We start from the raw sequence: 13,519 nt of genomic DNA on the forward strand, positions 1-13,519 counted from the left end.
TTCACAGCTGGAATGGCTGCACTGTTCCCCACCTCCTCTTGCTGTACTTCCTGCTCAGAGGCACCTGCTGATACCAGCAAGCAGCCCATAACCTGTCCTGGCTGCCAGCTTCTTTCATCTCCCCACCATGGTAGTGATGGGAGCCTCCACTGGGAACAGCTTTGATCCACTCCTCCAGAGAGGCATCATGAGAAGGGAATTTTGACCAGTCTCCTGGTATCTTGTAACTCGAGACCACCATCCTCTGTCACCTGGATCGTGCTTATCTGTCAGAAAACAAAGCTGAATGCCAGCCTTTATGCTGTGCCTTTTGTTTCATGCTTTCCTTCTAAATGCTGGTTCCTCCCCTTTCCTGGTTCTGACTGTTACCTCATCTAAAGCAGTATGGGGTGTGTTGGATTGAAAACAATTTTTCCTGTTGTATCTGTCTTTACATCTAGGTTGGGATGTTTTCTTCCCCATGCCTTTTGAACTCCTTTCACTAGGAGTCTGAAGCACTCAAGTCTGAGATCAGTTGTTTTCCACTCCTGTGTGTTAGCGCTGGGACTCAGATGATTAATCTCCTACAACTCTGTTCCATTAGGATTTGATCCTGTTTTTCCTAAAGCATATGGATTTATTGAAAGTCTCAAAATTATGTTCTTGGATGTTGCCTGGGCATGGTTGGTCAGTCTGTGTCTCTTTCTTTTATTTGTTTTTTTGGGTAAATGGGAACCTAAGTTAGAAAATAATGTTGGATACTTCTTTGTGATGGTGGAAAACTAGCTAATACATTTTTCATTTTTAAGTAAGTAGTAGAGAGGAAAAGCGTTTATCCTAGTTGAGTATTTCTTTAAATTAATGCAACACTTAATTGCTTTGAGTGGTTAATCTCTTTCCACCACTTTGCATCTGCATTTTTATGCCTCTCTGCTTCTATAATCATGAATTTGGGAGGAGAAGCATGAACATAAAGAGCCCTGTAATAGCAGCTGAGTATTAATGCTGACTTAAATTTGAAACAGTCTATCCTGATCCACTTTCTTTATATCTTCTCTCCTTTTTACCATGCCATTAAAATATTTTCCATCACACCTGTGATTTAAACCTCATACAGGTTTTTATACACGTTTTCTATTCTTGTAAACTCCCAGATAACATAAGGCATGAGGTTAGAAAATCTGAAGCAGGAGAGAGGAATTCATTGATACCTAGCAAGGTTTTGAGAAGAAGAGGTACCGTGCTCGATTTTGTGTTGTTTTCCATTGATTTCAGTGAGGCTGTGAGTGGCTGAGTCCTTGCCGACCTAGAGAGAATTTGTCCTAAGGCTTGTTTCTGTGACTTGAGTCTGTTTGTTCATGTACAGCCTAGTGATGGTCTCTGGCAAAAATAGTGGAGTTTTTCTTCACTATTATACAATATCAAATTGATCTGGGTTGCTATTAGCTCCATGTGATCCCTGCTCAGGAAGCATACCACTGAGTCAGTGCCAAATTTCTGATTTGATGTTGTTTTTGTGCCAGTGCGTTACTTGAGGTTTTTGTGTTGAGTTTTCTGAGAGTTTTGCTCAGGGACTGTCTGTCTCCTATTTAATTTTGTATTGTGTGGCATCTTTGAATTTTTAAAATTTTTTATTGTAAATTCCCAAATATTTTTTTTGAGATGGCTTCCAAATTTCCATTAAATCATGAGATTCCTCATTGGTATGTATTTGAAACACTTTAATTTGTTTTCTCTGAGACTTATGAATTAAATATGTTTCAATAGATTTGGCTTATCAAAAGTGTGGTGTTTGTGGAAGTCATGCTCTTACAAGGTTTGCTGCTAATAGCAGCATTTTTTTTTAGAAGGTGACAGTATAAGAAAAGTATGAAAACCCATTGTAATTGTTGTTCTGTGAGATAATCTAGAGGTAAAACCTTCCCAAAGTCTCAAGTATTTAAAGCTGTGCATATGTGCAATGCTTAGGATGTGTAGTCCTGGTCCTTTTCCTACCAGCTTCTCTGTCCTTTCTCTCTTTCTCTCTCTCTGTTACTGAACTGGCACTGTTCAACCTAGATGCTGAAGTAAATTATGAAGGTCATCTTAATCAAACTGTGGTCTTTCTTTTCTGAGTGTATTTTGGGAGGTAGTGCAGCCAGACCAATAGTACTTTTAAGTTCATGCTCAGCAAACAGAGACTTTAGGACTGCATACTATTTTTGCTCTTATTGCTCTTATTGTCTGAAAAATGTAAAGGAAAAAAAAGTAGTATGCTAGGCTAGACTGTTAAATCATCAGCAAATTTTTAGCTATTTTGATGCAGTTTGCATTTGAGAGTTTAGAGGATTCAAACAGGGTCTGTTTGATGCAGTTAAACCAGTACCATAGTTAGTACTGTGTGCAATCAGCTTTAAAAGCATATGTGAAATTAGCAGTGGAATAATACTTTTTTTTATAATTTGAGATAAATGTATTCTCTTACAAAATAGCACTGAATGGAGATTAATAGGTAGTTTTGATACTTATTGTGGGTGATTTAGAGGTATTCTTGATTTATATATATTCTTGAAATTACCTAAACAGCTAAAGCTGTTTGGAATCTTGGTGTGGATAAATGTTAAACAATTGCCCTGTGAATGACTTTTGGTTCACTAAATTTCCCTTCTGGATTGGAAACTTGATAGTTGATATATCTTAGTTTTGGTGTCTTTTCAACGCAAGGGACAATGTCCAGTGTCTGTGTTCTGAGTGTCCCTATTGTCCTTTGTTGCAGGTTGTGGAGATGGTACAGTCCCCTCTTTTGCTACTGGTGCTGACAGATAGGGTTTGAGAGGGCGTGATCCTAGTGACTGCCTGACTGAGTGTTCAATGTTTCAAACCCATCCAAGGAAGTAACACTCTTCCCTTCAGGGAGGCTGTAAAATGCATGTTATGAATTGTCTCTCCTTGGTCAATGATAAAGAAAATGGGGCTATTCCAGTTACAGTGGGATTAATGAGTGACGATACGACGACAGCGCCTCAGTCTTCTCAACCTGCACCATCAGCACCCCCTGCACCATGTCCTCTCACAGGGGCTCCCCCAGCTCCTCCACTCCCCCTGGCAATGCTGCCCCCACCACCACCCCCTCCTCCACTGCCTGGCCCGAACATACCTCTGCCTCCACAGCTGGTAAATGGTCACGATAGCCACGGCAAAAAAAAACGAATGCGGAGCTTTTTCTGGAAAACTATCCCTGAAGAGCAAGTCCGTGGTAAAAACAATATCTGGACAATTGCTGCAAGACCACAGTATCAAATTGATACAAAGACCATTGAGGAACTTTTTGGGCAACAGGAAGAAGCAAAACCCCCGGACTCTCAAAACCGATCTTTAAAGTCTTCATTTAAAGAGTCTAAAGAGGAGGTAAGAATTAAAGTAAAACCTCTTTTTTTACAAAATGCTGTAGGAGTTGATGTGAATTCTGCCTTGCCTTTTTCTCTTTCTCTGTCATGTTTCATCCTTAGGGCAAATTTGTCTTGATTCAAAGGAAAGGGGAATGATGGGAAGCATAAATTCTTTGTTCTTAGTGGCACATATTTGTTTTTCAAAGAGCTGTATTTTATTATTTTAACTTGCTAAGTGCTATGATTTGATCACCTGTTAAAATAAATATGAACACAGTAATTTCACGATTATAAGCCGCACCATTTTGAGTAAAATTTTGGTCCGAACCCGAAGTGCGGCTTATAATCAGGTGCGGCTTATATATGGACAAAGAACAAAAAGTTGCTGTTTTAGTTTGGAGGACCGGTGTCTGCTGGGAAAGGCAGGAGCTTCTCTTTGAAATGGAGAATGTAAACCCCCTCCCTCCAAATTATTATTATTTTGAAATCAAGGGGCTCTCAGGCAAAGATATGGGAATTAGGAATAACAGTTCTTTTCTAGGGAAATTAAAATAGAAATACAGTACTACAAAGAACAAACTCCAAACCCTGACAAAGTCAGAGTACAACCTGCCACCCCATCAGGCAGGGTGTTGGTAGCAGTCCCATTCCATGGTGGCTGCATCCTCCTGCAGTGACAGATGTGATTCAGTTGAAGCAGTGGTCCTGTAGAAGGTGCAATTTCCCTCCAGAGGTCCAGTGGTGATGTGGAGAAATCTGGTTTTCCTCTGGATTCCAGTGGAGAAAGGACTCCCTTAGTGTCCCAAAACCTCTGTTTTTATCTTGGTAGGAAATGTTGGGCTCTTCCCCCTGGCTGGAGCAACTTCCAATGGGATGCAGTAATTTTATCAGTCATACAGTGGGACTCAATGGCCGTTAGTAGAAAATGACTTGCTGGAGGGAGGATGGGTTGTGAAAAGATAAAGAACAATGCCCCGCCTGGTTTCAATGGATGACCCATTAGCAGAATATCTCCCATGGAGATAAGGATCACTGCCCCCACTCTCAACAGATGGTGATAGAATAGATACCTTTTATCACACTCTGTATTGTATGTGGCTTATAATCAGGTGTGGCTTATGTATGGACAAAGAATGAAAAGTTGCTGGCACCCGGAAGTGCGGCTTATAATCGGTGCGGCTTATAATCGTGAAATTACTGTAAGTGGAGGGAGCTGAAAGCATCTGTATTTACTCATGTTGGATAGCCCATGAGTTTCCAGTGGGGAAGACAATTGTATTGTCTCTTCAACTCTTCCTCTATGTCTGTGATGCAAACAAGATGTACATGCAAAAGTACCAGGCAGGAGAGAAGAAAGTCCTGTTTGCGAGGGTTAGTGTTTTATATGCCCACAGTATCCTAGAGACATCAGGAAGGGAAGTGCCAGTATGGCAGCAAGGATACAGAACATAATATAGTGATTAAGCATATTTGTTATTTGATAATTTTTAAGTTTCCACTTTCAAAAACATTACTTTCCTGCTAAGAAAAACTTTACTTCATTTTCACATGCTTTTTGTGGACATGAAGATAACCTTCCAAGAAGGTCCCAAGATTGCCACTGATTCCTGTTCTGGTGGTGAGGAGTGCTCTGTACCAAGTACTCTCAGGTTCAGACACTCTCCAGGGAACTGAGAAGTAGTTTTTCTAATTCTTAAATCCTCATTCATAGACAGCCGCTTCATGAAGCTTGAATTTAATTGTCTCAAGTGATCTCTCTGAAGTAATTGGAGGGTTGAAATGCATGTCTAATCACTAGTTCATGTCTACATGCGTGTTAGCTTGTAAACAAAATAGGGCACAGGCTTAAGAGATGTAACAATGCATCAATTTTTAGTGACAAAATAGGAACATGAAGTTGCTGATATCTTGCAGGATTCAGGAGATGTCAAAATAAGGTCAGAAGGGACAAGATGAGAAACCAATGCACTGATAGCACGCATGGTGTACATATTGAAATTAAAGGTTTAAAAAGGCATGTGTGCTGTAGCCTCTGAAAGCCTGACATCGGGAAGTAGTAATTGTGGTCATCATCAGAGGTAGTCATTAACCTCTGCGGTGTTTTCAGGCTATGTTCATCTGCGAATCAGGAGTGTAGTGAGTGGACTTCCTGTGCTGAGTACAGACATACAGAGCGCTGGCCTACTGCATTTCCATAGAAGCTCCCCCTTTCAGGACTACTGTGTTATAATGATCTGGTTCTAGTAAATATTACTCTAAGTTTCATAAACTGAATGTGGCCCGTAGTGTACAATTGGTAGAGAAAACCCCAGTGTACTCCAGAACTCATGCAGTGGTAGACATTAAAATCAGAGGCCTGCAAAACCAGAGATTCACAAAGATACAGGAAACAAAACCCTTCCTTGCTAAAAGTTACAGTTTTTGTGCGAGCTGATATGGTGGTGCTGTGCATTTGCACTGCTTGGTGCCTGTGCACCCTGGTTCAGGGCTCCCATGGTGACTTCACACATGGCAAGTGGTGAGCCAACAGGATTTGCCTCTGAGTGATGCCACTTAAGTGGCAAAATGTTCCACTCACTCGCTAAGCTTTGTCAACCATACTGCAGTAGTGTGTCAGACAATTTCTTATGTGTTAATGGACTTTGCAGTCCGATCTGCTTAGCATGGAGGGAAGGAGATAATCCTGAGGAGCTGTATGTTACTGGAAGTGCGGAAGTACAGATGTACTACAACCCACGTGCTTCACCCTACTGCAGGCATGGTTCAGCAAGGGGCTGGAGATGGGAGCACAGGCCTTGTTTGTGGCTCCTGTGGCCAGTGTTGTCAGCTGCCATCGCTTGTTTCAATGCCAGATGGTTATCCTCAGCTCACTCTTGTAAAACCTACAGTGGCTGACAGGAGCTGGGGGCAGGCTGAGGTGCGCAGAATCAGTGTGACCTTGTGGACAGTGTGTTAGTATGAGGTTGAGGGAGCTTTAGTTCTGTGTGTGGCTTTGTTGCTGACCAGCCAGGGGCAGGTGGGCAAAACATTTTATGTTTCGTACGTCTGTTCCTTTTGTTTGAAACAGAGTTGATTTTAGACAGTGCTTTATGGTCTAGCAATGAAATATGTTCTTAGAAGTTTACGTCGTGGAATTAGCCTAGTTGGCTTAGTATGTCAGCAGTGAATTTTCAAGACAACTTCAAGCACATAAACTCAACTTTTTCTTGGATTCAAATCTGAAAAAAGCAGGATGTGTCCAAAGTGCTTCACAGAAAGGCAGGGCCAGAGAGTGCTCTGTTGTCCTTATGGGGTCCCTCTTGGTGCAATGGTGTAGCTTCAGTGGAAGCAATGAAGAGTTACTCTTCAGCCAGTGTTGAGGGCACTGCCCTACAGACTGTGGAGGAGATATGGGGTTTCATACCTTTGACAGAGATCATTGATTATTGAATCATGAGCAGTTTTGATAAAAGTTCTACACATGTAGGAGCCTACAACCCTGCATGTCCTTTTAATTCCTCTCTTGACAGTACAGGGAATTCAGATGTAACGTCATCATTATAACAAAAGTCCCTTTTGAGGCTTGAGTCAAATTCCTGCAGCAAATGTTTTCCTTTTTGTAAATAATGCCTCACCAAACACTTAGGATATTAATTACCATGTTTCCTTGACTAAAGGCTTAATTTTCCCTATTGTTCCATGTAATTTGAGGCTCTGAAAAATAGGAGGTGCAGGGTTAAGTTTACACGCCGGTTTACTTTCCCCATCCTTCAGTGGTGTTCCAGTGTGGCACAACAGGCACTCACCCAGGCTATAGTTATCCTGGCAGCAGAGTGGGCAGAACATCATCCAGAGGAACTAGTCTTGCTTTCTCGTTCAAACTGTGTCTCTGCTCCTGTCTCTAACCTCACCCCACCCCACCTGTCCACTGGCTCTGGACAGATGTTGGAGAATGTAATACACATATTGCACCCTCTGTAAACATATTTAAGTAAGCAGTTCAGCAGGGTGCTGTGGAATTCTTCATTTGTTTTCTACTGGAATAGTTGCTGCTCTTCGAGTAAGTTTTGATGACTTTGTGAAAGGATGCAGTGAATTCCAGAACCTGTGCAACGGGATGGTTAGTGGAGGGAGAGAGAAGGAAGATGGAAGGAGTAAACTGGATGTCTCTTGGTCCCTATCCTAGACATGCTCTCTCTCTTTTCCCTGTGCTGATTCTGAAGCTCTTTCTACCTTCTTGAAAGCTGATTCAACCTATTAATCCAGAGAACAACTGACAGCCATAACCAAATGAGTTGAGTACAGTAAATTCACGAATACAAGCCGCACTGAGTATAAGCCGCACCTCTAGGTGTTGGCAAATATTTCGGTTTTTGTCCATAAATAAGCCGCACCTGAATATAAGCCGCTCTGTCGTTCGCAGCGAGGACCCGCGTGCAACAAAGTTGCCAAATAGTAACAGAACCGCGGCAGGGCGGGGTTTACTGGCTCAGCTAAGGCTGTGCAGGCGTCGGCCCGCTCGGGGCTGCTGACGGGGCCAGGTAGCCCAACCCGGCGCTGCTGCTTGGCAGGGCCACTGGGGGCCAGCCACCGCTGCCACTGGGCTCGGTCACCACGGCCCGGTGCTGCTCCATGGTGGCAGGCAGGGACGGAGCCCCCCTCGCTCCCGCGGCGGCGGCGGCGGGTGGGGACGGAGCCCCCCGCTGCCTCCTAGAGCCGCGGCAGGGACGACCCGGGTCCCCTGCCGCCTCCCAGAGCCGCGGCAGGGACGACCCGGGTCCCCTGCCGCCTCCCAGAGCCGCGGCAGGGGCAGCCCGGGTCCCCTCTCTCCTCCCCGGGCCGCGGCAGGGGCAGCCTGGGTCCCCCGCCGCCTCCCAGAGCCGTGGCAGTGGCGGCCCGGGTCCCCCGCCGCCTCCCAGAGCCGCGGCAGTGGCGGCCCGGGTCCCCCGCCGCCTCCCAGAGCTGTGGCAATGGCGGCCCGGGTCCCCCCTCTCCTCCCCAGGCCGCGGCAATGGCGGCGCGGGGCCCTCCCGTCTCTCCCCCGGGCTGTGGTAGAAGAGGGAAGGAGGGAGCTCTCCTGCCTCTCTCCCCGCCCCCCGTGCTGCCTGCAGGCAGCCAGGCTCCACCCGCGGTGCAACAGAGTAGCAATTTGTAACAATCACAAAATGCCGACTTTGCAGCAGCTCAGCTCAGCACCCTGGCTGGCACTTCTGAGGTTGTAAATGTCAGAAAATTATTCACATATTAGCCGCTCCTGACTATTGGCCGCATTTCTGTTTTAGGAGCAAAATCTTAGTCAAATTGGTGTGGCTTGTATTCGTGAAATTGCTGTACCAGTGCTTGCCTAAGTGAAAGAACAGGCTAGGAACATGACATGGGAGGATGACACAGAGTAGGGACAGCTCTTTAGTAAGCTGCTGGGTTCGTTGTGCTGTACAGTGACTCCAGGCATGGAGTGATGGTTAGTGTGTTGTAATGTGAAGTGGAAGTTGAAACAGCAAGTTATTTTTATCCTTCCTAGCCTTCAGCACCAAGCCTGAGCCACCAGGTTGTTCCATGCTTGCTATAATTTGTAAACTATATTCCACCATGTGAAATCCCATTGTTCTTAGGCAAAGAAAATCTACAGTGTTTTATTTCGCTGATCTGTTATAAATCTGCTTTGTTGAGTTTCTCTTCCTCATTGATGATTTCATGGCAAGAAACCCCTGTTGCATTTCTCCAGGCGCTACAAAGTCAGTTTTGATGCAGGTCTTTTTGTGTTTCCAGAAAACTCCTCTGAATCTTTTGTATTGATTGCAAATTTGTGTTGGGATACAGGAGCAGATATCCTCTTACTGTCAACACAACTTCACCATGGTACTCAGGCTAATTTTCCTCTGCTCATAGTACCTTGAAAACTGAATACTTCTGTGGTGGATTAACATTTGTCAAAATGAGGCCTGTTACTGTGTGATCTGTGCCTGCTGCAGATTTTGGAAATATTCTGGATTGAATACTCTGGTGATGAAAAGTGGATTAATGAGTGAATTGCTGTCCTTGGTTTAGAGATTGCACTGTTTATAATGCAGAGGTGGCAAGTGTTGTGTGACCTGTGATGTTTTGCATGGGCTTGCAAAGTGCAGATGTGGAGATGGAAAGTCTCTGAGAGAATTGTAGTATTTCCAGTTTCAGAAAGCAGAGGATGAGAATGGAGAAAGCTCTCCTGAATTTATCGAAAGTAAATAATAAGAAACCATATGAGAGGGTTTTTTGCTATAGGGAATCCCAGTGGGACTAGGAATGCCTGTTCCCAGTTCTCAATTACAGTCCAGTGTAACTTTTTGAGTCAAGAAGTCCAGAGGTGTTACTGGTGGACAGCACTTCAGAGACCTGAAATGTGCTGTGCTGTCAATAGTGTTGTGATGGCGTGTGTGAGAAGAAGACAGGAGCTGACTGAGCAGAATTTAGAAAAAGCTGTTGTAATGTTTAAAGGGTAAAAAGCAACAGCAGAGAGTGTTCTGCATAAAGGAAATCAAATGAAATCTCGGTGGAGAAGAGTAGACATTGTGAACAGATGTTCAGGCTGAGGTTATGGATCTAATATGCAACTGAATGTGAGATGGAAGATAGTGTATATATGTGCATGGAGTAGGAGCTTGTATTTATGTAGTATCTACCAGTTTCCCCTTTTCTCCTCCTTTTGCTCCTATCTGGAAACTCCTTGAAGGTAGTTATGTAGTGACAAGAATTTCAAACACTTTTGATAAGCTTAAATTAGACACCAAGCAAAGAGTGACCAAAAAGTGAGACTTGTTCTGATTGTGATGGTTAAACAAGAAATCAGAGGAAAAAGTAGAGTACAGTCATACAGAACAAGAAATGTATGTAAAATCCTGATAGTTAAGAACAGCTGTGACTTTTTTTTTGTGCTGATAAGACAAATGCAGCTGTCTATGTTCCCATTTCTTGTTTTCCTTCAAGAGAAGATACTAAAAAAGTTATGTAATTTGTTTGATGTTATACTGTAAATCTGAGTTGTGCCATGGAAAACAAAGGTTTACTCAGCTGATGATCAGTCTCCTTGTAAGTTGCTGACTGTGATTTTAAAAATGTACACAAGATTAACTATGAATATGCTTTAAAAAACCCAAAAGCCAAATTATGGTAAATCTTACAGGCTTAAACTAGTACAGAGAAATCAGAGAATTAGGGGTGTATGAAGCTACAGTTAGAGAGGTCAGTGAAAGGTCCGTGCAGTAAAACATTTGGAAAAGATAAGATACTGCTGGGGGAGGTGGGGGCGACAGTGAGATAGGTGAACCTGTCCTGTGTTAAGGGGCTTTTCCTTAATGAGCTGTTGGGGGCCTCTCAACTCTTCAGGTAACAAGAGAGTAAACCACAACCTGTCACCTTATCTCTGCATATGCTAAAACTGAAGGGCTTTGGGCTACCTATCATCTAATTAAAACTAATATGCTGATATTTCCTGTGTTTCCTAGTCTTTGTTGTTTTCAGAAGAGAGGAAATTCCAGAATTTCAGAAAACTTTTCAATATGACTCACTATTTTCAGCAGGCAAAGAGGCTGTCTCCTGGGTGTATGTTGAGGATAGCCCATTAATCATCCCTATCTTTTCACTGTCACCAGCTGACTGCAGGCTAATTCAATTTTGTGATAATGCCAATGCTGCATTTATATATCTACTTCTAATCTGAGCACTGTCGCAAAGGTCAAAACGCCTTTCCAGTTGTCAAAACCACTAATGGCATGCAAGTCCAGCAGTAGTCTTGAACATCTATGTGTACTAAGCTCTTTTATTGTAGCAGTCAGGTGGAACTGTTAAGGTGAAACAATTCCCTTGTCATTGTAAATCTCATTACTTTTGTAGCTGTTATCACTAAAATAGCTGTGGTAAGATTTAACCTTAAAGACACAGGGCAAACCTCTCAGGTTTAAACCTGTATGCTGTTATAGGAAGAAAAACTAGTATAGAAGAGGCACTTTGATTTTAAAATTTTTTACAAAATTAGGAGAAAATGTTGTGGAGTGATTTTTTTTTTTTCCCCTCTGCCTAATCTTCAGAATTGTACATGTAAGATGATACAGCAAACCAACTTTGAAATACAAAACTGGGAGAGACATTTTATTATGGATTTCTGTTTGCTTCTAGGTAAGCAAACGGATTTGAGCATTACATGTTTCAGGGTTGATTCAAGATCAACTTGCTTATCTTCCCCTGAATCAGTGTGGCTGTTAGTTGGCATGAATTTAATCAGTAGTGTACCTTACCTCTGCTTAGAAATCCCATCCTCACATTTGTCGCAAAACCTCTGAGTTTACATGGGTTTTGAAGTATGGTGTTCACTAACCTTGGGGCCTTCAAATGTGATATAGTGTATTACATGATAAGCAACATTTTGCAGATGCAGGGTTATGAAATAAGCAAGAAGAATGTTTTTACTTTGTAATGAAATAGAAATATTGATTCCTTCCTTCGTTATATGTTGCTATGGAATTTTTTGCATCACTTGGAGAAAGGTGATGTAAGTATGCTATATATTTCCCTGGTAAAAATAGTTTTGTAGTATATGAGCTTTGTTGATAAGAAGTGACCCTGTATTTATTTGGAGTGGTATTTGGTGCAAACAGTTACCTGTTGCAATTTAAGAAATGTATCTGCATTATATGCTATTTTCTTAGGTATTGTTAGATTAATCTCTCTTGCTTTGTCTCTCAGGTTTCCATTTTGGATACAAAACGAAGTATGAACATTGGGATATTTCTCAAACAATTCAAAAAGTAAGAATTCTTTGTAGTTCTCATAAAATATATACATTGTGCTCTGTTCTTTGTGGAGTTTGCAGTTTTATGCAGTTTTCTCAGAAGTAATTTGACATAATTTGTTTTCTAATATGTTTAGTTTTGAGCGCATTTATGACTTAGCATCCAACATTTAGAGTTTGCTGATGTTAACCAATTGAAGTGAGTTTTCAGGTGTGGTTAGGGAAAACCCTTTTACCTCATGTAACACTGCCTGTGAGCTGCCTTTCACTGGCTTCCTCTCTTTATAAACAATTAGAAAGGGGCAATACGAGCAACTTTTTCAAGAGTGAGCTGTTCATTACTCATAATGTTGCCCTTTGGTAAAGGCATCACTGAAAATGATGTCAGAGCAGTGCTGCTGTGGACACTGATGCATCCACAATCTCTTCATAACTCCGTTGAGTAGCCCAGGCATGGTTGTTTCAGTCTGTGTAACTCTTCACCTTGCAAGTGTTAGAAATATGTGTGCTCAATTGTTTTTTCAAGGTCTGCCGAATCCATCATTGAAGATATTTATAATGGAAGAAGTCAGCCCTATGGTTCTGAACTGCTACATGAATTTCTTAAATTATTACCAGAAGCAGAGGAGGTAAATAATGTTTTTATGTGGAACTTATTTTTTGTAGAGTTCTGCTGACTGGGATTCCAACATGAAGCTCTGTAAAAGAGGAATCTCAACTCCTTCCTGAGGCTAGGGAGCTGGGAGCCACTGAGTGCAAATGTTTAACCTTCATTTGACTTGTGGTTTTGAGGTTACAGTGTAGTCATTCCCTTCACATCAGTAATTTCACCTGCTTTTAAGAAGTTGATGTTTTTTGTTGTTGTGATGTCCCTTTTGTCCCATAAACAGCAGTATCTGGAACCTTCCTGTGTGCAGATAACTGCTCTAGGGAGGTCAGAAAATTCAGATTCAAAGTATATTCTAAGCAAGCAAATTCCACTTCTTTGGCACCTGCCTCATGCTTTCCCATTGCAGTGCCTGTGAGTTGAATATTGGTAGTCCTGTGCTATTGCGTTTTTGCCTTCTGGGTCATTGCTTGCTTGGTTCATCTGGGTCTCTTCCTGGGCCTGGTCACTGGGTTTCATAGACCAGAAAGGCACCTCCAGTGTGCAGCACACATGGAATTTGCAAACATGGCTTAGTGCTCAAAGGAGTTGTGTTTAGAAGGCACAGAATTACCAACAGTAGCTTCTCAGTGTTCCTGTGATCACCATATGACAAACATCCAAGCACAACTTTCTCCCCTCCTGGTCCTGAACTTCAAGTCTATTCACATGGTTAGAGGTGAAGCTTCATTGACTTACCTGGGAGCCCTGCTTAATGATGTACAGCTCCTTGCCTGCTCACTACTGGCACTGACCCATTTGTATACACTTGAGAGAAATGTA

The 13,519-nt window shown here is 42.6% G+C and overlaps 1 protein-coding gene across 3 annotated transcripts in view; it reads left to right on the forward strand.

Annotated features, from left to right (window-relative positions):
* Positions 1-13,519, forward strand: part of FHDC1 (FH2 domain containing 1) — a 40,807-nt gene that overhangs the window by 2,111 nt on the left and 25,177 nt on the right. For all 3 annotated transcript variants that reach the window (XM_033059964.2, XM_033059963.2, XM_033059962.1), the window contains exons 2-4: positions 2,735-3,366; positions 12,045-12,106; positions 12,617-12,719. In XM_033059964.2, coding sequence (XP_032915855.1) covers positions 2,884-3,366; positions 12,045-12,106; positions 12,617-12,719 — 648 coding nt within the window. In that variant the 5' untranslated portion in view covers positions 2,735-2,883. The remainder of the gene's footprint in view (positions 1-2,734; positions 3,367-12,044; positions 12,107-12,616; positions 12,720-13,519) is intronic.

This window comes from Catharus ustulatus, chromosome 5 (assembly GCF_009819885.2).
Source record: "Catharus ustulatus isolate bCatUst1 chromosome 5, bCatUst1.pri.v2, whole genome shotgun sequence".
Taxonomy (NCBI): Eukaryota; Metazoa; Chordata; class Aves; order Passeriformes; family Turdidae; genus Catharus; species Catharus ustulatus.